Raw genomic sequence first — 22,230 nt, 5'->3', positions numbered from 1 at the left:
TAGTCGTCGCGTAAACTTTGTAATTAAGAAAAACTTGGTGTAAATATTCTGCTACAGAACCAATTTCCTCTCTTTCCAATTATGCGCGTCTGGGCAAGTAATTCGTCTGCATCTGCGTAATTGGAGCAGCATTCGTAAGCTATCTGATAAAAGGTTTTCAAATTTCGAAAACAAAGTGATGTGACGACACACAGTCTGAATATTATAAAATCGCATTTTTGGGTGGTCAGTCTCACTCTAAAATGCTTATTTTTGTTTTTCACAATGGGAACATCGGAAATGTCCCTGGAAATAAAACTTCCGCTGCGTCTGTTGGTTGTTCATGACACAAAAATGGATGAGCGGAAATATGCCAACTTGGCATAATCATGATCTAATCTAATATATGAAGTTTAATGCGCCAAAACCACTTTCTGATTATGAGGCACGCCATAGCGGAGGACTTCGGAAATTTCGACCACCTGGGGTTCTTTAACGAGTACCTAAATCTGTGTACACGGGTGTTTTCGCATTTCCCCCCATCGAAATGCGGCCGCCGCGGCCGGGATTCGATCCCGCGACCTCGTGCTCAGCAGCCCAAGGCATAATCGTGATGTTTCCCAGCTTCAAATAATGGCTTTAATAAACTCAATGATTTCGGAACACCTAGTGCTGCAGATAATTAATTCTTTTTTGAAATTCAGTACATGTACACACGTTTACACACACAGAAGTTGTGCCTCTGTGCCGTGCTTTGTTGCTCTACCACTTAAAGCGGGCTACCTTGGAAGCTTGCAAGCATCCTTGACATTATTTGTGGTCAAGGTCCCACACCTAATTACTTGTGACTAGCATGACACACTTATGACTGTCTATTTAGGAATTATAAATGACACAGGTGGTCTATAATATGAAGTCTATGACTGAAGGATTCGATACAATACGCAAAATTATGCTCTGAATTTATTCTTTCTTTTTTGTTTTGCATTAAGACTACAGAAACGTACAATATAGGAACAAAAATCAAAGTTATTACCAGAAAAGGGTAAAAGCTTGATACCAACATAAAATGTCCAACTTTCATCTCTAACACATGCAGCAGGGCCTAATGTCTTTTTTTTTTTACGCTACTAGTGCCTCGTATGTTTTTCACAATGACTCGGTGACAGCGTTACAACTCCAATTTGAGCATTCGGAGAGATATCTTGCAATAATTAAGTGTGCAAGTGGAAATTTTACCTGATGCTCGTTTACAACTTCGACGAACTCATTGGCGGAGAGTCCTCCACGTGAGGGAACTACTTTAGCTCCACAACACAGGGCGATCATTGGCAGGATAAATCCTGAAGCATGTGACAAAGGATTCCATCCAAGAAACACTTCTTCCTCGTAGAACAACTCGGCCACCCTGTTCGTCCCCCGAGGAAAAAAAGAATGCCAATGAACATAAAACGTAGAAGACCCGGTCGAGAAAAGGAAACAAGCTGTTAGATTGTTTACGCGATCAAAATGTATGCCACCTAGAGCACCCGCTTTTGTGAAGGTCGCTACTAACTGTGACGCCATCGAAGGAGACGTTTATCGTATTACATGTTTATCCTAAAACTTGTTCTAAACGTAAGCTATCGTATAGTTTTCTCCATGTGCTATGGCGAACCTAGTTATGGGCTCGTAGAGTGGTTTACATATAGATAAGCTACAAGAAATTTAAACCATCTATCAGCTTCTGCAGTTCTTATAAGACTGCTAACTTCAAGAAAAAACTTAACGAAGAGTGTTGGGCGTTCTGTCAATTGTTTCATGTTTTCATTACATCGGTTTCAGCAAGCAGTCCCCTTCAAGCTTTTCAAGGGCATTTAATGCGAAATAAATATTTAAAAACAAATACATAAGCAAATAACACCAGTGGAAGAGGTGCATGTAAAGAACCCGAAGATGGCACAAGTGTTGACTTGTCCCTGTGAAGTTTTCATTCTGGAAACCTTAAATATAAGCAAAAAAAAGGCTGTGAACAACAGAGCAGCAATATCTAAATACTAGAGAACCATCCAGCAGATACATTTTCCAAAATTTTACGTGTTCTCGAAAGAAGTGCATTTGAAATCGTTCTCCAACCATCACGATGCCCAAATATTTGCCAAGTACAACATTATTATTGCGATTAACCTTCCCTGTTCTCCTTACCCACTTTTCTGAGCGGTGTTCGTTTCTACGCCACAATTTGGGCGATTGGGTATGTGCGACTAGGTATGTGTAACGGGACATTGGCGCATTCTTGATAAATTTCCCAGAATGCGTATCTGCCCCACCGTTAAAAGAAAATCCTTCAAAAAATATCCGGCGCTATGGGGAATTAAGCCAACAAGCACATCAATCCGAATCTGCAACGTGCTGTTCCACGAATGCGTATGGACAGCAAGGAAACAGTTCTTAACGTCCCTAAGCACCGGCACGCCTCCCTGCATCCTATGGTACATCAGCTCTGCGGAAGCCTACAAGGTAGATGAATGCTCATGAAAGGGAATCTTTTTTTATAGACCCCAGTATAGCACGACGCTACGAAAAAAGTAATACAGCGTACTCAGAATGAAAGCTTCGCCGTTGAAGAAAAATTTGTTCTGTTCCTGGAGCTTAACCCGGGGCCAACGCCTGTCCGGCACGGTCTCTCACAATTCCAGCTATCCAGGTGGTTAACATCCGGCAGTGCGAGGCCGAATTATTCGACACCTCATAGCCAAGGAATCAAATATGGCAAATGAATTCGGCGCGATTCCACAAGCTGGAGGAAGGTTCATGAAAGAAAAATTAGTCATCCACCCGAATGTAGCGCGACTGCACCATATTTTCCGTGCTCATTCTGAAGCTGAACTTGCACTTGGCCACCAAACTTCGTCAATTGCCTGTTCTAAGTCATATGCAGCGTTATTAAAAACTGGACAATAACCTCTATAATGACACATCGGTCGAGTACTATGCACACATCATCCTTATTATTACCACATCTTGAATCATCGTAATTACCTTATTTTGATGTACACTGCACGACGAAGGTCTCTTCCAAGTGATCTCCAATTACCTCGGGCTTGAGCTAGCCGATGCATTTGCATACTTACAAATTGCATCACCACACGTAGTTTTCTGTCGTCTTCGACTGCGATTCCATCCCCTTCATACCCATTCTGAAACTATCACGGTTCACCGGTCATCTTCCCAATACGCATTACATGACCGGCCTTGCTTCACCTTTTTCTCCTAATGTCCACTAGAATGTCAGTTCTCCTCGTTTGCTCTCTGATCTACACCGCTGTCTTCCTGTCCCTTAAGGTTACGCCTAAAATGTTTCGTTCAATCGCTCTTTGCGCGTTGCTTAACAAGTTCTCGGGCTTCTATGTCACCCTCCAAGTTGCTGCTCGGTATGTTAGCACCGATGGAATGCAGTAACTGTACACCTTTATTTTTAATTATAGTGGTTATCTCCTAGTCAGGATATCATAATGCCTGTCATATGCACTCCAACACATTTTTATCCTGCTGTACATATTTTTCTCATGATAAGGGTCCCCTGTCTGATTGAGCTAGACAAACGTACTCCTGTACAGTCTCTTGGAGGCTGTATAGTACAGGCTGTACAACGCTGAAGTATTGATCTCTTGCCAGGCTATTGAACATTACCTTTGTCTTCCGCATTGTAATCTTGAACTACATGGTTACACTTTTTCGGGTAATGTCCTCAATCATTTTTTGCAATTCATTCCAACTTTTGCTAAACAGTACAATGTCATCTGCAAACCAAAGTTCGTGCAGATATTCTCCGTTTATCCTCACTCCTAAACCCTTCCATTCTAATTGTTTGAATATTTATTCTAAGCATGCAGTGAATAGCATTAGTGAAATAGTAACTCCTTGCCAGACCCCTTCCTTGATTGGTAAGTTTCTACTTTTCTTGCGGAGAAGCAAGGTATATAGTTGTGGCATCTTCGTAGAAATGTCGGTAGTGCATGTTCACGAAGCTCGTGTAAATACTCTCCCTGCGAAATATTAGACGCTGGTGCCTACTGCAGAAGATGAGAATAAAGCTGCCACTTCCCCTCTACTTAATTCGGAAATTCGCGGAGTATGCACCATAGCTTTGACGCTTACTATTTCACATGCGCACTGGTAAGGGACGCGGGGGCTCCAGCTTATGCCGACTGGAGTAGAAATATCTTATTAGTGTGACTTAGCTACTTCGAGGTAAACGTTTTCACTGTTCGCCCAACCGCATTGCGCGTCACCTGTTCTGAATAATGTGCTACAGTTGCTATCCATCCTCGGCCAATTTTCTATTTCATTTTCTTTCAGCGCGTAGAGTAAAAAGTATTCCTGCTTGCTGTTCTGTTCAAGATTCTTGCGACGGGCGCTACGTCTTCTTTAGGGACCAGGAGAATTCTTTATGTGTGAATATAAGGCCCCAATGAATCTGACCTGCACAACTCCACGGACGCGATGAACGCGTACATGCTGATCTCCACTCCTTTCGGTAAGCCTGTGGTGCCTGATGTATAGGTGTAGACCATAATGTGGGCTCGGGCATCATCGACGAAAGGCTCCTCGAAAGAGCTGCCATCCTCTTTCTCGAAGTCTTGAACGCAGTGGAAACCGTCTACCCGCTCAATCGAAAACAGGCCCTGCAAAAAACAAAACAAAAATTCGCCGACTATACGATACTCCCAAATGCGAAATTGGGGCGTAGCTCTGTAGATGTTTACATTGCGCTATGTATTGGCTGGTGCGGAAAATCTGTCTGGTGCGATATACTGCAAACGGAGCAAAGTTTGGCGCGATTTCCTCGTTAATCGAGAGGTCGTGAGAGGCAGCGCGTGGGTGACGTGTGGGCGCGATTCACAGCAGCCGCCATCGGCAGACCTCCGCTCATGTAGCGCTATCTTTTCATGTATTGTACCGGGGTACGCGCTCGCCACATGCCATGGATGAAGAGACGACGGCGCGCTACTTTGGCTGCATCTCATAGCAGTCGTCACCGCAGAGCCCGTTTTGCACGGCGCTACGCTTTTCTCCTCACGTTTTCCCCATACCCTCCTTCCCCGTTTTCATCCTCGCGCTCTCTTCACTACCACCGTCTTTCATAGCGCCCTGCGTTCCGCGCTCACTCTTTAATCCTTCGTTCTGCTCGTTGGCTCGGTTGCGCCGAGGGACGACGCCTACGCGACGCAGCAACAGGTGCCTCAGTGCTGCACTCTAAAATTAACAGTCTTAACATAATGCGCAGACAAATAGATTGTACAAATAAGGAAAGTTAAGTTGATTGATGAACATCTATATTATATGGCAAAACTATTGTTCTTCGCAATGATAAATATCAAGTGGGCATGTTCTCAGGAACACGTGTCTCATTTATACATTTTCAGTGACAATGTTTAGGTGGGATATACTGCAAGGCGGAATCATGTATGTCCTTTTCTTTTACTACAATTTAATTTGTCTTCTACACAAAGTTATTGGTACGAGTAGAAGCTCTGAAGAACGTTTTATGCCTGTTTTAACGGCATTCTAAGAAAAGAAAATTACTCGCTGAGTGCACATATTAAGGCAATGCGATAAATACTGGGGGGGTAGATGCAGTAAAATTACAAAGTGCGTGTGTTAAATTTGAAATCAAGGGAATTAAACCTTCCTTTTTGGCCTGTTCAGAGGTTTTATACGGGGTGGCGATTTTGAAGTTTTACGTAACTTTGAAGTATTGCCCGATGCAGATAACATAATTCTAGTCCTTGGTTTCCAATATTCACAGAGGCGTTGATTAGTTGCAAGAGAAAGGAAATACCATTTCACCAGATTAAGAAGCAGTCACTAATGAACTTAATAATTACGTTCCTTAGGGCATATATTAGAATTTACTAATTGCAGCCGGTGAGTTTCCAAGGCGTATGCACTTGAACGGAATTCACAGAATAACACAAGTTTGGCTATATGCGCCCTCAAGCTCACCTTAAAAATGAACTGTTGTTCGACTTACTTCTTTTTAAGGAAACGCTCTGTTATGTATTGAAACACAAGCGTAACTGGAACGCTCAGGTATCTTTTCTCACACTTTGGGAAATAATACTTCGAAACTGGTTGCTTGTGGCTCCAGCCATTAATTCGTCTTTTTATCAAAAATGAAAGAACATCACTGATTTTATTTAAATGGAAACTTAATTTATTTTGTGATTGCGCGGACTCAGTAAAAAATTCACAAGGGATCATGCTGCCATATTTATCCTGTTTCAGTGGAGCCTCCAGGTATTCTGAGGGCCAAACTAGGCCCTAGGGGCCTACGGGAGCGTCCGCGCATATCGCTTAGTACAGTTTTTCTGGGGCGTGGCTTGCCACATACGCATGCTGCGAGCAGTATTTCGGAACTTAGAATGGCATACTCACTCTCGAGTACACTGACTCACACTCTTCACTCATTCACATTGGCGAGCGAGCTTTGTTGGAATATATCAGAACGTAAAAAGTCCGCAATGAAACGCCATATTGGATCAAAAGTAGGCTACATTTTAGTACCGAGGGCATAGCACAAGCAAACAACATGAAAACACGTTTGGAGCAGGTTGCGTCACCCATAGAGCCATTCCTTACCTGGTATACTGTGGTCAGTCGCACGCTCAGAAAAGTACTTTGGAGGTAAAAAAAAAGAAGTGCTCATTTGTGCCTACTACTCCATTTCCGCTTTTATTAAACGTTATTATTATTTATTATGAGGCGCAATAGAATGAGAGGAACTTGTGAAAGTTATAAATACTAAGGCTTGACAATTGTGTTATATTACAAAGTGTATAAAGCAACGTCGTACGCACGCGCGAACCATCGAGTTTGTCGCCTTAAGGATACGGCGCTAAGGTTGATGCATAAAGAGAACGCCCTTTCCGCGAAATATGCAGCACCTCCATCAACGACACAGTGCTTAAAATACGTACTGAGCTCCTTATTGTGCTCGCATACCTGCCCGTTATCACAAGTGCAAGTTGTGAAACAGGAGGAAGAAGTAGTGACGTAATGCACTTGAACGGGCAAGCAGTACTGGCGCGGCGTAGAGCCCGCTACCCTAACAAGAGACAGCATTTACAAGTTGCTCTGGGTGCTAAATACGGTATACATAAAGAGCAAGCTGATTGTATGTAAAATGCGCAAGAATTAGCCGTCAAAACATCGGATTCGCAATAACAATGCGGCACAAGCCAGAACAATCTTTAGGCAATGTTTAGCACTGCTACAGAAGCAGTTGCTCATGATATTGCGGTGGCGCTGAAGTAACGTCTGCCGGAGAGCAAGTTTGTGGCTAACGAAAGTCTCTTGGTAGGGCTGTGTTGTGGCGACGAGAACGTCTGCATTGTTTTGATGCATGCTTTGAGCTTGCTTCTGTTTTTAGACTTGCTGTTTTCCTTTTTTTTCATTTATATGGTAGGTAGGAAGCGGCAAAGCTATCAGCTACTAGAACATTTTTTTTTTCGAATGTGCGTTTGTGTTTCGGGTACATTTGGGCTTGTAGGACAACCTGGGCGTTCTGTCGGGCCACTTGTTTGAACACGTAGCACGAGGGCGCCCTCAAGCTCCGCGGGCTGCGTCGAAACAGACACACCGCACCGAAACGCACACAGAATAAGTGCTGTCGTGAGGGTGACATGTATACAGCTGTTTCAAGTGCTTATAGCCAATGTATGCTAACGTCAAACATGGTAAAACCAACGAGAAACGCCGCAGGTACACCTACAAAAACAGTTCCGGACCGTCCAACGTACCTGCCAAAAATAAAAATTTTTGTGCGCGATGTATGCATGGACATTTGTGACTTCAAGTGGTTAAAGATTCAATTCAAAGTCAGCAATGGTTCTGTTTTCGTGTGTCTCTATTTTGCCCTTGTCTAGTTCAAGCTGAAAAAAATTCGTTTACCATAAACCGAGAGTCCTATATTCGTCCGGAATGCTGGATGGAGACGGCGGACGTAGTTTTAGCTACAGCTTTTATATTGATACCGCGCAACCAGGAATGGCGCCAGCAAGAAGACGATTTGATGTGTAGATGTGTAATTGGTGTCGACAGCCATCTTATTTATACATGGTCGCCGCTTTTGTGAAATATTTTAATTACATCTTTATATGTAACTTCTGCTACGTAACAAATTGATGGAGGTGCTGCGTACCCACAAGAACAACAATGGAGCTCCGCGGTGGTTGTAACGTCTGACTGAAGAGCTAGCGGCCCACATCAGCACCTACAATCCCGACGGATGTGCTGGCTCAGCCACGGGATCCAGGATTGTTCTGCCGCACCAACCACTTCGACGTGGAAGACTGGATCGCCACGTATGAGCGTGTCAGTGCCCACAAGAAGGGGCATCTAGCGATTATGTTGGCTAACTTGGTCTTCTACCTACATGACACGGCGAATGTGGGGTATGACAACCACGAGGAAGACCTTAACAGCTGGGACACCTGCAAACAGAAGCTGAGGGACTTATTTGTCCCTCCCGCCGAGCGCAAGAGCACCACTAAGAAAGAACTAGCGACCCGCGCCCAGACTTCCACAGAATCATATGTCTCTTACATCCAGGATGTGCTCGCTTTGTGCCGCACGGACGACAGCCATATGGCTTAGGCAGAAAAGGTATGGCATGTACTGAAGCGGATAGCTGACGATGCTTTCAATCTGTTCATATGCGAAAATTGTGAAACAGTACAAGACATCATAGAAGAATGCCCACGCTTTGGGCAGGCCAAGGGCCGCCGCATTGCCACGCCGTTCGCGCGTCTGCCGAACACAGCTGTGACATCTTGTGACGACAGGCTAGGAGTGCCGCGACCATCATAATCTGATGACCTGATACCGATAGTGCGGCGAGAACTTGAAGCCATGCCTCCTGCAGCCCTTTTTCTCCATCGCAGTGAACCGAACAACTAGCCTACAGCATCATTTCTGCAGGCCAAAGTCCGTGAAGAACTCGCTAATCTTGGAGCTCATTCTGCATGTGCCGTTGCCGCTTCACAGCTATACCATGCTCTAGGTCCATCGAGTGGTCCGCGGTATTCTGCACGCTACCGAAATGCAGCCAAGTGGCAAACTGTAGAAGATCGACCAATGTGTTTTCCCTGCTGGCCTATTGGTCCCGTTGCTCGCCAATGCAACAACAGTACTTTCTCGTCCTCTCTGCGACTGCCATTCACCAGTTATTATCGCCCTCAAAAGAGCGATAGTCGTTACCACCTTAAATTGGCACCGCAACAGCCAAACAATGACGCTCGTTCTCCTCGGAAGACTCGGTCGTCGTCATTCCTACGCCACCAGTCCCATTCGCTACCAGCTCGTCTACCATCGTCCCTATTGCCGCAGGCTCGTCGCCCACCGTCCCCGATGCAGCCCCGACACCCGTCTTCAGAATACTGAGCGATGCAGCTCCCGGAGGTGAGGCTGAATTGACGACTCTACCGCAGAACCCTCCGATTACTTTGTCGACCAAGCAAAACTTAGTGGACGTTTTAGTCGATGGCGTCAGTGTCGCAGCGCTCATCGACAGTGGCGTACACGTAACGGTGATGAGTGCCCAATTGCACCGAAGCCTGGACAACCTTCTTACACAAGCGGCATCACGCACCCTCCGCGTCGCCGACGGAGGAACGCTTACCGTGTTTGGTATGTTCACCGCTCGCATTGGCATCGTGGGGCGCCAGTGACTGTTTCGTTTGCCGCTTTGGAACAGTGCCCTTATGGCGTTATACTTGGCTTTGACTTTTTATTGTCCCATTCAGCCCTTTGACTGCTTGTCTAGTGTCATACAGCTTGAAATGCCCCACGGCTGCTATAGTCTACAAGCCACACAACCACAGTTATCCCCCCCAAAAGACATCCGCCTGTCACCTCAAGCCACTACATACGTGACTCTACTGTTACTCCGATCTGTTCCTGATGGTTTCTATGCACTATGTCCCACCGCTGACATACTGCTTGAGTGAAATTTGGCCGTACCCCCTACCATGCTCACTGTTACAGGCAATGAGACTTCACTCTCTGTCCTTGATTTTAACTGCTCGACTCAAGTTCTTCCCGGTGGCATAGTGTCCCAGTAGCATCTCGCCTGTGAACGATTGCAAGATAACGGCTCTTGATGCCGAAATTTCGTCGCCCTCTACAGCAACCTCCAATTCAGCGTCTCTCAGACGAACTTGCAAGACGTTTGCAACTGATCTTTTTCCCGTACAAGCTGCTGACTTCCGCCGTCATTTGAAAATTTCGTGAGACATTTTATACCTTTACCGCCGCCCTTTAGCCCAGATATCGACGGTCACCCATCATATTGTCACGTGGTGGTGACGTTGAATAAGACAGTAGCAATACTGTGAACAAGAAAACTAACTTTTATTGGGCGAACCTGTGCCCACAAAACAGGCTACACTTATAGCGCAACGATAGCGGCGAACACGCTCGGCGATCGTCGAAAATCTGATCAGCGGGTCAAGCGCGTCGGCTTTTATAGATCAGTCATCGAATATTCCAGATTAACTGATGAGACCCGCGTGTCTTCCACAAAGTTCTACACCATTCGTGTCACGCGATGAAATCTGATAACACAAGGTTCGGCGACAACAGACACGCGGATAGAAGCGTCGATAACTTTCCAGAAACGTCGGATACATGCAGGCGCGTCCCTCGCTCTGCGATTACAGTTGTTAAGCGGCGAAACGTGGTTGCCCGATAAAGATAAGTACACGTGTCAATATTTACAGCGGAGATGCCAATCCGATACGCTGCCGGCCATACCGTGTTTGGCATGCTGAATGACAAGCGATACAACGAGAAGTGGATAAGATGTGGACTAAAGGTGCTATCGAGCCATCTTGCAGTCCATGGGCGTCCCCTGTTGTCCTTTTCAAAAAGAATGACAGCAGTTGGCGCTTTCGTGTGGACTACAGACACCTCAACAAAGTCACACGCAAGGGTGCTTACCCCGTGCCACGTGTTTATAACGCCTTGGACTGGTTGCACGGAGGCAAGTACTTTTCAGCGACAGACCCCCAATTAGGCTATTGGCAAATCTCGGTAGATAACAAGGACCCTGCAAAAACTGCCTTCTTAACACCTTATGGCCGCTACCACTTCAAGGTGATACCGCTCGACATTTGTAATGCCCCAGCAACCTTCGAAGAACGGTCCATATATCTCTGTTATCTAGATGATGTTACAGTCTTTTCAGCTACTTTCATGAATCATCTAACGCGTCTATCGGCTATTTTTGCTCTCTTTTAAGCATAAAATTGAACTTGTCGAAGTGCCGCTTTAGACATCGTACCTGACAAGATTCGTTCTGCCGAGAACTTTCCTGTTCCCTCGATCACCACAGAGGTAAGAAGTTTTGTTGGGCTATGCTCATACTTCCGTCGTTTTATCAAGAATTTTGTCGAAGCCGTTCGCCCACTCGCCGACTTACTCATGAAGGACATTGCTTTCACACAGGGCCTTTCTCAAACCAGAGCCTACTCCGCCATCGTACGCTTGCTCACGGCACCCCATTCCTGGCTCATTATGATACATCTGCCACCACTGAACTTCACAAGGATGTCAGTGGCCATGGAATTGGGGCTATATTTGTTCAATGGCAGCGTAACCCAGACTGCGTAATTGCATACGCGAGCTGCCTCCTCTCACCCGCAGAGAGGAATGTTTCAAGTACCGAACGGGAGTGCCTGGCGTTATGTTCGGCTTTTGCCACATGCCACTCCTACTTGTACGGCAGCACATTTTCCGTGGTTACCGATCACCACGCCTTGTGCTTGCTCTCCTCGTTTCTAGACCTCACTGGATGTTTGGCTTGATGGGCGCTACGGCTCCAAGAATATTCATTTGCTATTTTATATAAGTCAGGCCGCTTGCACAAGGACACCGAGTGCCTCTCCCGTCATCCTGTCGACTGCCCTGAATATGATGCGCATGACACCGACTCTTGCGTCCTGGCCATTTCTGATCTGCATGACATCCGCGCTGAACTGTTTACGTGTTCCAATTGATCGCCTCATCTCTGGACATTCAGAGGACACGCTGCGCATGTTCGTTTCCGCGATGACGCTCTCTGCCATCGCCGCTTACGCCCTGAAGAACCGGAATTTCCAGTCGTTTTACCACGCCATCTCCGGACATGAGTTCTTCAGCGGTTGCATGACGCCCTTACTGCATGCCTCCTCGGCGTTTCGCGTACTTACGAGCACGTTCGACGCCCTTTCTACTGGCCAAACCTCTACCGCTCCGTGAAACGCTATGTTGTAGCCTGTGCGCTCTGTCAGCAACGCAAATATCCGGCTGTGCTGGCCGCTGGGCGCCTTCACCCCCTATATGTGCCCTCAGAGCCATTCTTTCGCGTTGGCCTCGGTCTTCTCGCCTCTTTTCTGGCGTCGAAATCTGGCAATAAGTGGGTCGTTGTCGCCACTGATTACGCAACCCGGTAAGCAATCACGCCAGCTTTGCGCACAAGCTGTGCAACTGAGCTGGCAGATTCTTTTTTACATGACGTCATCCTACTTCTCGGCACAATCCGGTAGCTCTTCACAGATCGCGGCCACACCTTGTGCTGAGTAGCTGAAGACAAACTTCGCTGCTGTTCTGCCGAGCACAAGCTTTCCACCGGCTACAACCTGCAGACAAACGGACTGACAGAGCACCTTAATCGCTTGTTGACAGAAATGCTCTTCATGTACCTTTCCGACGACCGAAGTGATTGGAACTGCACGTGTAATTGATCCCTCCACGAGACCACTGGCTTTTCACTCTTTTACCTTCTGTTCGTCCGCCATGCTTCTTTGCCCTTTGACATACTCTTCCTTACTCGACGAACATCCCCACTAATTACGCTCGAGATGTCTTCGCCCGGGCTCACACGGCGCACCAGATTGCCGGCTCCCGGCTCACTGAGTCTTAGGCCGCACTGACGGTCCGGTATGACAGCCGACATCTAGACGTTCAATTTTCTCCTTGATTCGTTGTCCTCCTATGAATGCCATGTGGCCACGTCGACTTGTCTGAAGAGCTGCTGCAGCGCTACACAGGGCCCTACACGATATTGCGACAGCTTGGCGATGTCAACTACGAGTTCGCTCCACTGAACTCGCGTGTCCTACCGGACGTTTTGTATATGTCCCAGCTGAAGCCTTACTTTGCCGCGAATTCACTTCTAGTATAGTTAGCGCCGAGGCGACGCTACTACAGGCGGGCCCATGTTACTTCACAACCAGGAGTGGCGTCAATCAGAAGCCGATTTGACGTGAAAATGTGGAATCGGACTCGACAGCCATCTTGTTTATGCATCGTTGTCTCTCTTGCAAATATTGTAAATACATCTTTATATGTGCCTCTTGCAACATAATATTACTTGTGCTAACGGCACTTTCTTATGGTGAAGCTTTTCGAAAAGTATACCACATTCGATTCGATTTACTTCTGGAACTATTCGATTTGTGTTCGATTTGGTCTAAAAAGTAATATATACACATTCCAAGCAGAAAGTGCTGAATAGGGGTCCCGACATAGATTTCAGAGGGCACAGGGCACCCCTTGGCCATTCACATATGGCGTTCTGGTAAAGCATCAGCAACGCATGTGCGAGGCAGACGGAAGCTACCACCAGGTACCTATCGGTAAAATTAGTCTAAGAGCGTTCCCAGCCGGTCGCTCTGCCGGACCTCAAGCCTCGAAAAACGATCCTACCCGTAGGTACCCCTCCCTTGGTGGCTCCCTCGATGCCCCATGGCAATGTCGTTGCTAGGCACGTTACTGACACATGTGTGTCACTTTCTCTTTATTTCTTCTACCACAAGCATATCGGTCTCTCCGCGCCTCTTCCGAGCAACGCACCTCTCGAAATTCAGACACTTGACAACGAGCTTCTTGTATCTGCTTTATATGTATTGCCAAATGTTAAGAGCACAATAAGGGACGCAAGTTTGAGAAACCACAGGACGAGTGCAAAACGAAAACTCACCCAACTTACTGTATGATTGTCATACATGTATCCGTGGGTGTCCGGTGGCGGAGAGTGAACCACGCCTGCCGCACTGCCGTGTTTTGTGCCCTTGCACTAGGCTATGGCTGTCAACTGAAACTCTGCGTCCTCTATGATATACTCGTACATTGTAACAGTATTGTTGCATGCAAATGAGTAAAACCGAGTTCCACATTATGTTTGGTGCCACACCGGTATGTAAAAAGTATTGTGCAGCAGGCAGTTCTATAACACGTATTGGTGACGTCTCGGAAGCAACGCGGCTCCGTATAGAAATTTTGACCTTGTAATTTTGACGGCTGTTGCGTCGCTGCATGAACATTCATTGCTATGCGAAATCAGTTACCGCGATCTCGATGGATGCTTTACCAGTGCACTTGCCGTAACCACGTGCGACCTGGCTATTTGTGTTCCAGTGACCATCTTTAGCGCGACGATGACATTCGTCAACCAGCGAACTGATGTGACGAAGAAAACGGGCAGAGAGCGTACTACAAGCTTTAATGGTTAGGAGACAATAAATAAAGACTGCCACTCACTGCGTCTGAATGCCATCGATTTATCCACGCCATTCTTCGACATGCAGAAAATAGTCTCACTGATATGAGCTGCGCGATACATCGCCCGATTCCTTCCTAGGTACCAAAGTCACCTTTGTTTATAAAGACGTCTTCACCATGGACGCAGCGGCTGGTTTTCATGGATGTGACGCATAGACGGGACAGGCGCTGCCCTGTCTTTATGTGTTCAATAAATGACATTGAACAAATGAGACAAGAGCCTCAAGAGGAAACCTCTAATGGTGTTCGTTATAATGAAACTTGCAGCCCACACGTGCAAATTGCTTATTTTCTAGCGCTTAAATAAACTGCAATCATCCCTCATTCTTTCTCGTGTGCACACGTAGCGCAACAGCTGTCGCCCTCCGTTTCTTTGACGCTTCCTTGTAGTTTATGCACAACAACCAGATGCCATTACACAAACATGTTTTAGTTTTTTCTTTCACCGCTTATTGCTTGGCTTGGCCAGCAAATTCTGTGTGTTTGTTTGGTCACGAATAAACTGCATGGAATTTCTCGTGCTTTGATTCCTAGCCCCAGCGCGTGTCTTGAGCCCTGACGCGGAAATAAAAAGCACAGTGTTTAGCGTACGTGAATTTACTTCTTGAATAAGAATTCTCAAAACACAAGACACGGAAACAGAACGATCATCATCATCATCATCATCTTGGTAGTCAATCTTGGCCATCTGCTATAAAACTACGCAAGACAATAGCCGCTGATAATTGCGAACAAAATTCTACACCTCCTGATTTCGTTTTTGTCAATTTATCGCTTTATGCCATACTAGAATTTGTTTCTTCGGGTTTGTCTCTTTGCTTTAGTGCATAAATGTTCTTAATTGGCGATAATTTGAACTTATCCTCTCGACATCTTACCTGTGCAGAACCGTAAAGGCTACCAATATGCGCAGTCTACAAAGCGTGGAGCCTTTGTAGGACTATAGTAAGGACTACAAAGAAAAATAGGACTATAGTAAGAGTTCTCACTAGAATATGATGAAATGATGGACGTCAATAGCAGCTATTTGGGACCCAAAATATGGTCCCGGTGCTGAAAATTCTAGGTCGCGAAGAAAGGTGATCCCTTGTTTACCAGAAAACAGCGTAACGGAGTGTCTGCTCTTGCCTCCCATTCGCCCTTGGCCCACGCGTATGCCTGAGATATTCAAATACGCGTTGACTCGTTCGTCCGTTCGGAAACCTACCCAATGCACCGTGAGTACAGTGTGCCGCAAATAACGGGTGTTGGTCCCATCAATAACGACTGGTTGAAAAAAAAAGTGACCGAGTAGGCTGCTGACCAACACTTTCATGGAAGAAGAAAATACTTTAGGATATTGGGGCGCTCACCTTAAAAGGACTAGTCTGGTGTATGTTCAAAATCTTGTCAACGTTTTGTTTCTCTGTCAGGATGAATGTGGCTCCACTATCTTGAACTTGGTACAAAATTTCACCTGCGCATAGAAAAAAAAGACGCCGTTTCACCTGAGAACGAGGCATAGATTACGACAACAATGGATTAGACATCAACGTTAAGCAAGGTTCATAGTTTCATTAGTCGTATAAATTGTAGTTAACAATCGCTTGCTAATTAGGTTACCAAGCAGGGTGCCATGTGTGCGCAGGTGAACAAGAGCAGGCGGCACCTGATGACCGTCAACACTCGTTATGAATACACTAGCTCAACGAGGAGCGGCAGCTGCGGAGAGCAAATTGACTTTCCGGCTGCCTCCTGCTTGAACTCGAAGGCTGCGCAGGAGAGCACAACGCATGCGAAAGCATCAGCCCATGGCGATCATTAATTACCTTTGTAGCCACCGCAGATTACCACCGAGATAACGCGTGCGCAGTCGTGCTCAGCTGCGCTATTCGCAGCTGCACACGCACTAGAGAAAACGCAGCTCCGACCCCCTCCCCCGCCTTTCTACCGCGCGCTCACCTCCTCGCTCCCCCTCTTGCGCACACGGGGAGACAGCGCGCATCCGCCGGCGAATACACGCAAAACTGCCATGTGACTGGCCGATCCAGGCACTTTGCGTGTATTCGCGGGCTCCTTTCACGCTTGGAAAAACACTTTCATGTAGCACGTATTGAGCAACAGAAAACTGTATCGGCATGCTTCTCATGTTGCTCTACAATTTTCTCATTGACACTTTTCATCTAACTATAGTTATTGAGAAGCTTATTAATTAATTAAGACTAAATATTCAATTAGGACAAAATAAAGAAGAACACTTACTATACCCAAGCGATGGCAAACAACGTTATCTTGCTTTTGTCGAGCTATGCGAAAATTTCATATTTTTAATGTTTGGCTAAACGACAAGGCACCAATGCGAATGCAGAGAAAAAGAGCCACTAGTGAAGACGATGACATTAGGATGGAGAGCCGCTTACTAAGAATGGCAACTAAGCAAATCTTGATGGTCAGTCAACCTCATCATCTCGCTTCAATTGGTGGCAGCGGTGCGATCCTCCTAACGACGACTTCTACAGCTGCATACCAGGAAAGTTCATCACCCCAGCCACGTACGGCTGCAAGCCATACGATTCCGCATTCCACAGCTACAGTGACGTGCCACGTCGGCTCCTGTACCCACAACATGAAATTAGCTTTGCGGGTGAGGGACGTTTTCGCAACTTCTCTGAAGCACACGCATCCTCTCATGAGGTTCCTGCTGGTTTCAACCCAGAGCCCTGTGTGGCCTCGTGGTTGCACCTTATACGAAGAGGCCAATGCTACGTCAGTGTTCTCCCCGAAGCCTTAATGCGTGGTTACGAAACTAGTGCTTGAAACTTTCAAACTACCACTAGTTTTCTGGATCGTTTGTCAGCAAAGTTGTCCACGCTTCTGTTGAATGTGTCGGCGTACGTTTCTAATTTTTTGCACCGAATTACTCCTTGGCGCCACCTTACTAATAATCCTGCATATATAGCGGCAGAGTCAACATTTCATGCTCAACAATCATACCGCCTCTTAGCGTAGCCAAGGTTCCCGCTGCCTTGAAAATTCCACACAAGAGCACCACCTTCTCTGAAGGAGGAGGAGAGAAAGAGGAGGAAAGACAGGGAGGTTAGCTAGTGTAAGTACCGGATGGCTACACTGTGCTGGGAAAAGGGGTAAAGGGAATAAAAGGAGTAAGACGAAGGGTGACTGCAGGCCGCCCGTACACGTGAAACTTTCACTGCGGTGTCTGCTTTTTCTGTCGACAAGAAAACTCAAGATTTCTGGCTGAATATCATTACCATTCATGTCTTTCTGCACAGCTGCGAACGTTTGGGCATAGCTTTGTCCCTTTATGCAGCTGCAACGCTCTTCTCTTGCTTCTCTAAACGAGTTGCACGAACTGCACGGCGTTCGGTTACTAGTGGAAGGCCGTCATTGGGAGACCATCAAAATTAAACAGCTAGCGTTCTGTCGGAGAGTTAAAATCAGTGAAAGTGCCGCTTCACGAATGCTGTCATTGCACTGTCACATGCAATGGAAAACTCTGACGCACAGAGCTAATCGGACACCAGATCGGCACAGAAGGGCGGCGACCCATCCGCCGCCAGGCACGTCGACTGTCGCCTGCTGAGCGCCGGCTTATCAGTAGAACACGTCGCCGACAGGCTCAACCATGGCACATCTCCATGTTGCAGTCCGTGGTCGGGCCCAGTACCATTCCGCGGCGACATTGCAGGTGCTTATGGACAAGGTCTGAGGCTATCTCAAGTGGACTATGGCACTTCTCCAACTTGTCTAGTAATAGTGTGTGCGGAAACTTGTGACAAGTACCAGTATCGTTTGAAGTTAGCATAGGAAGCACTGTAAATCTGAAGGCCTAAGTGAAGTGGCTTCCGTTAAGTTACGTACTCTGGACATGCTTCGTCCAGTTATAATGTCCCTTGCACTGTGAAAGAACTTAATAATTTCTTGGGTGCGCCTGCTACTTTCGCCAATTTATTAGAAAATTTTCTGACCGGGCAACGCTTCTCACATCCTTGTTGAAGAAAAATGCTGAGTGGTTCAGAACATCTGACTAGGAAACTGCATTTGAAAACATCAAGCAAGCTTTGCTTGAACCACTGACACTGGATAATTTCGATGAAGACGTCAGCCAGGAGGGACAGGGCGTAGTGCTCAGAGACACTTCCGGACAACAGCGTGCCTTTTGATATGGCGGCCAGCAGTTCACATACGTGGAGCGGCGCCACGATTCTTCGGAGCTGGAATGCCTTGGAGCAGTGTGGGCCATCGAGAAGTCTCCCTGGAACCTTTACGGCCACCACTTCGCTGTTTTTACGAACTGTGTCTTTGCCTAGCTGCAATCAGCCAAGCATTTAACGTCCTAACTTGAATGGCGGTATCTGCATCGGCCAGAAGTTACTTATACGGTCGGTCGTTTATCGTGGAGCTGCAAACCACCAAGATGCTTACTTCTTGTTCCGCCTTACCGTTAGTGTGGCGCCCATCGAGGATTTCAGGATTGCTCAAAATAGGGGCCCGAAGCTTTTCCCCATCCCTGAACTACCCAGTGCAGATGAGCACAATGACTGTTCGTGCTACCGCTACCATAAATTGTGAAACTGCTACAAGGTGAACAATAAATTACTGCTGCACATAAGGCAGATCCGCGGTAAAGCACCTACGTCGCTCTAAGTTCTTCCGCACTCTATACGGGTGCCCGTGCTGAAAATATTGCATGGCACACCCTCTTTCGGGACAATTCTCCAGCGCTAAAACTTACGCAATAAATTTCCGAGGGATTCTGGAGCCGAAACATGACCCATGACATGAAGCGCTACGCAGCCTCCTCCTCCTCCTCCTCTTCATCATCTTCATCAGCCTGGTTACACCCATTAACGGGAAAAGGCCTCTCCCATACTTCAACTACCCCAGTCATGTACTAATTGTGGCCATGTTGTCCCTGCAAACTTCGTAATCTCATCCGCCCACCTAATTTTCTGCCGCCATCTGCTACGCTTCCCTTCCCTTGGAATCCATTCCGTAACCCTCAATGACCATCGGTTATCTTCCCTCCCCATTACGTGTCCTGCCCATGCCCATTTCTTTTTCTTGATTTCAACTAAGATATTACCTCGCGTTTGTTCCCTCACCCAATCTGCTCTTTTCTTATCCCTTAACGTTACACCTATCATTCTTCTTTCCATAGCTCCTTCCCTTGGAATCCATTACGTAACCCTCAATGACCATCGGTTATCTTCCCTCCTCATTACGTGTCCTGCCCATGCCCATTTCATTTTCTTGATTTCAACTAAGATATCATTACCTCGCGTTTGTTCCCTCACCCAATCTGCTCTCTTCTTATCCCTTAACGTTACACCTATCATTCTTCTTTCAATAGCTCGTTGCGTCGTCCTCAATTTAAGTAGAGCCCTTTTCGTGAGCCTCCAGGTTTCTGCCCCGTACGTGAGTACTGGTAAGACACAGCTGTTATAAACTTTTCTCTGGAGGGATACTGGCAACCTGCGGTTCATGATCTGAAAATGCCTGCCAAATGCACCCCAGTCCATTCTTATTCTTCTGATTATTTCAGTCTCATGATCCGGATCCGCAGTCACTACCTGTTCTAAGTGGATGTATTCCCCTACCGCTTCCAGTGTCTCACTACGTATCGTATACTGCTGTTCTCTTCTGAGACTGTTAAACATTAATTTAGTTTTCTGCAGATTAATATTTAGACCAACCCTTCGGCTTTGCCTCTGCAGGTCAGTGAGCATGCATGGCAGTTGGTCCCCTGAGTTACTAAGCAAGGCAATATCATCAGCGAATCTCAAGTTACTGAGGTATTCTCCGTTAACTCTTATCCCGAGTTCTTCCCTATCCAGGTCTCTGAATACCTCCTGTAAACACGCTGTGAATAGCATCGGAGAGACCGTATCTCCCTGCCTGACGCCTTTCTTTATTGGGATTTTGTTGCTTCCTTTCTGGAGGACTACGGTGGCTGTGGAACCGCTATAGATATCTTTCAGTATTTTTACATACGGCTCGTCTACACCCTGATTCCGTGATGCCTCCATGATTGCTGAGGTTTCGACTGAATCAAACGCTTTTTCGTAATCAATGAAAGCTATATATAAATGTTGGTTATATACCGCACATTTTTCTATCACTTGATTGATAGTGTGAATATGGTCTATGTTGGTTATATACCGCACATTTTTCTTTCACTTGATTGATAGTGTGAATATGGTCTATTGTTGAGTAGCCTTTACGGAATGCTGCCTTGTCCTTTGGTTGAAGAAAGTCTATGGTGTTCCTGATTCTATTTGCAATTACCTTAGTAAATACTTTGTTGGCAACGGACAGTAAGCTGATCGGTCTGTAATTTTTCAAGTCTTTGGTGTCGCCTTTCTTATGGATTAAGATTATGTTAGCGTTTTTCCAAGATTCCGGTACGCTCGAGGTCATGAGGCATTGCGTATACAGGGTGGCCAGTTTCTCTAGAACAATCTGCCCACCATCCTTCAACAAATCTACTGTTACCTGATCCTCCTCAGCTGCCTTCCCCCTTTGCATAGCCCCCAAGGCTTTCTTTCCTTCTTCCGGTGTTACCTGCGGGATTTCGAATTCCTGTAGACTATTCTCTCTACCATTATCGTCATGGGTGCCACTGGTACTGTATAGATCTCTATAGAACTCCTCAGCCGCTTGAACTATGGCATCCACATTGGTGACGATATTGCCGGCATTGCCTCTTAACGCATACATCTGATTCTTGCCAATTCCTAGTTTCTTTTTCACTGCTTTTAGGCTTCCTCCGTTCCTGAGAGCATGTTTAATTCTATCCATATTATACTTCCTTATGTCAGCTGTCTTAAGCTTGTTGATTATTTCGAAAGTTTTGCCAGTTCTGCTTTAGCTATAGGGTTAGAAACTTTCATACATTGGCGTTTCTTGATCAGATCTTTCGTCTCCTGTGATAGCTTACTGGTATCCTGTCTAACGGAGTTACCACCGACTTCTATCGCACATTCCTTAATGATGCCCACAAGATTGTCGTTCATTGCTTCATTACTAAGGTCCTCTTCCTGAGTTAAAGCCGAATACCTGTTCTCTAGCTTCATATGGAATTCCTCTATTTTCCCTCTTACCGCTAACTCATTGATCAGCTTCTTATATACTAGTTTTTTCCTTCAGGTCTTACTTCAGGTCTAGGCTAATTCGAGTTCTTACCAACCTATGGTCGCTGCAGCGCACCTTGCTAAGCACGTCCATATCTTGTATGATGCCAAGGTTAGCGCAGAGTATGAAGTCTATTTCGCTTCTAGTCTCGCCCTTCCGGCTCCTCCACGTCCACTTTCGGCTATCCCGCTTGCGGTAGAAGGTATTCATTATGCGCATATTATTCTGTTCCGCAAACTCTACTAATAACTCTCCCCTGCTATTGCTAGTACCAATGCCATATTCCCCCACTGCCTTGTCTCCAGCCTGCTTCTTGCCTACCTTGGCATTGAAGTCGCCTATCAGTATAGTGTATTTTGTTTTAACTCTACCCATCGCCGATTCCACGTCTTCATAGAAGCTTTCGACTTCCTGATCACCATGACTGGATGTAGGGGCGTAGACCTGCAGAACCTTCATTTTGTACCTCTTATAAAGTTTCACAAGACCTGCCACCCTCTCATTAATGCTATAGAATTCCTGGATGTTACCAGC

General features: G+C 46.3%; 1 protein-coding gene across 2 annotated transcripts in view; it reads right to left on the bottom strand.

Annotated features, from left to right (window-relative positions):
- The window catches only part of LOC135913847 (uncharacterized), an 89,455-nt gene that overhangs the window by 31,351 nt on the left and 35,874 nt on the right, over positions 1–22,230 (bottom strand). For both annotated transcript variants that reach the window (XM_065446548.2, XM_065446547.2), the window contains exons 4-6: positions 15,918–16,021; positions 4,444–4,646; positions 1,219–1,387 (exon numbers count right to left, since the gene is read on the bottom strand). In XM_065446548.2, the coding sequence (XP_065302620.1) occupies positions 1,219–1,387; positions 4,444–4,646; positions 15,918–16,021 (476 nt within the window). The remainder of the gene's footprint in view (positions 1–1,218; positions 1,388–4,443; positions 4,647–15,917; positions 16,022–22,230) is intronic.

The sequence above is a fragment of the Dermacentor albipictus genome, chromosome 5 (assembly GCF_038994185.2).
Source record: "Dermacentor albipictus isolate Rhodes 1998 colony chromosome 5, USDA_Dalb.pri_finalv2, whole genome shotgun sequence".
Taxonomy (NCBI): Eukaryota; Metazoa; Arthropoda; class Arachnida; order Ixodida; family Ixodidae; genus Dermacentor; species Dermacentor albipictus.
Note: the sequence above shows the minus strand (reverse complement) of the source record. Positions and strands in the feature narration are given on the sequence as shown.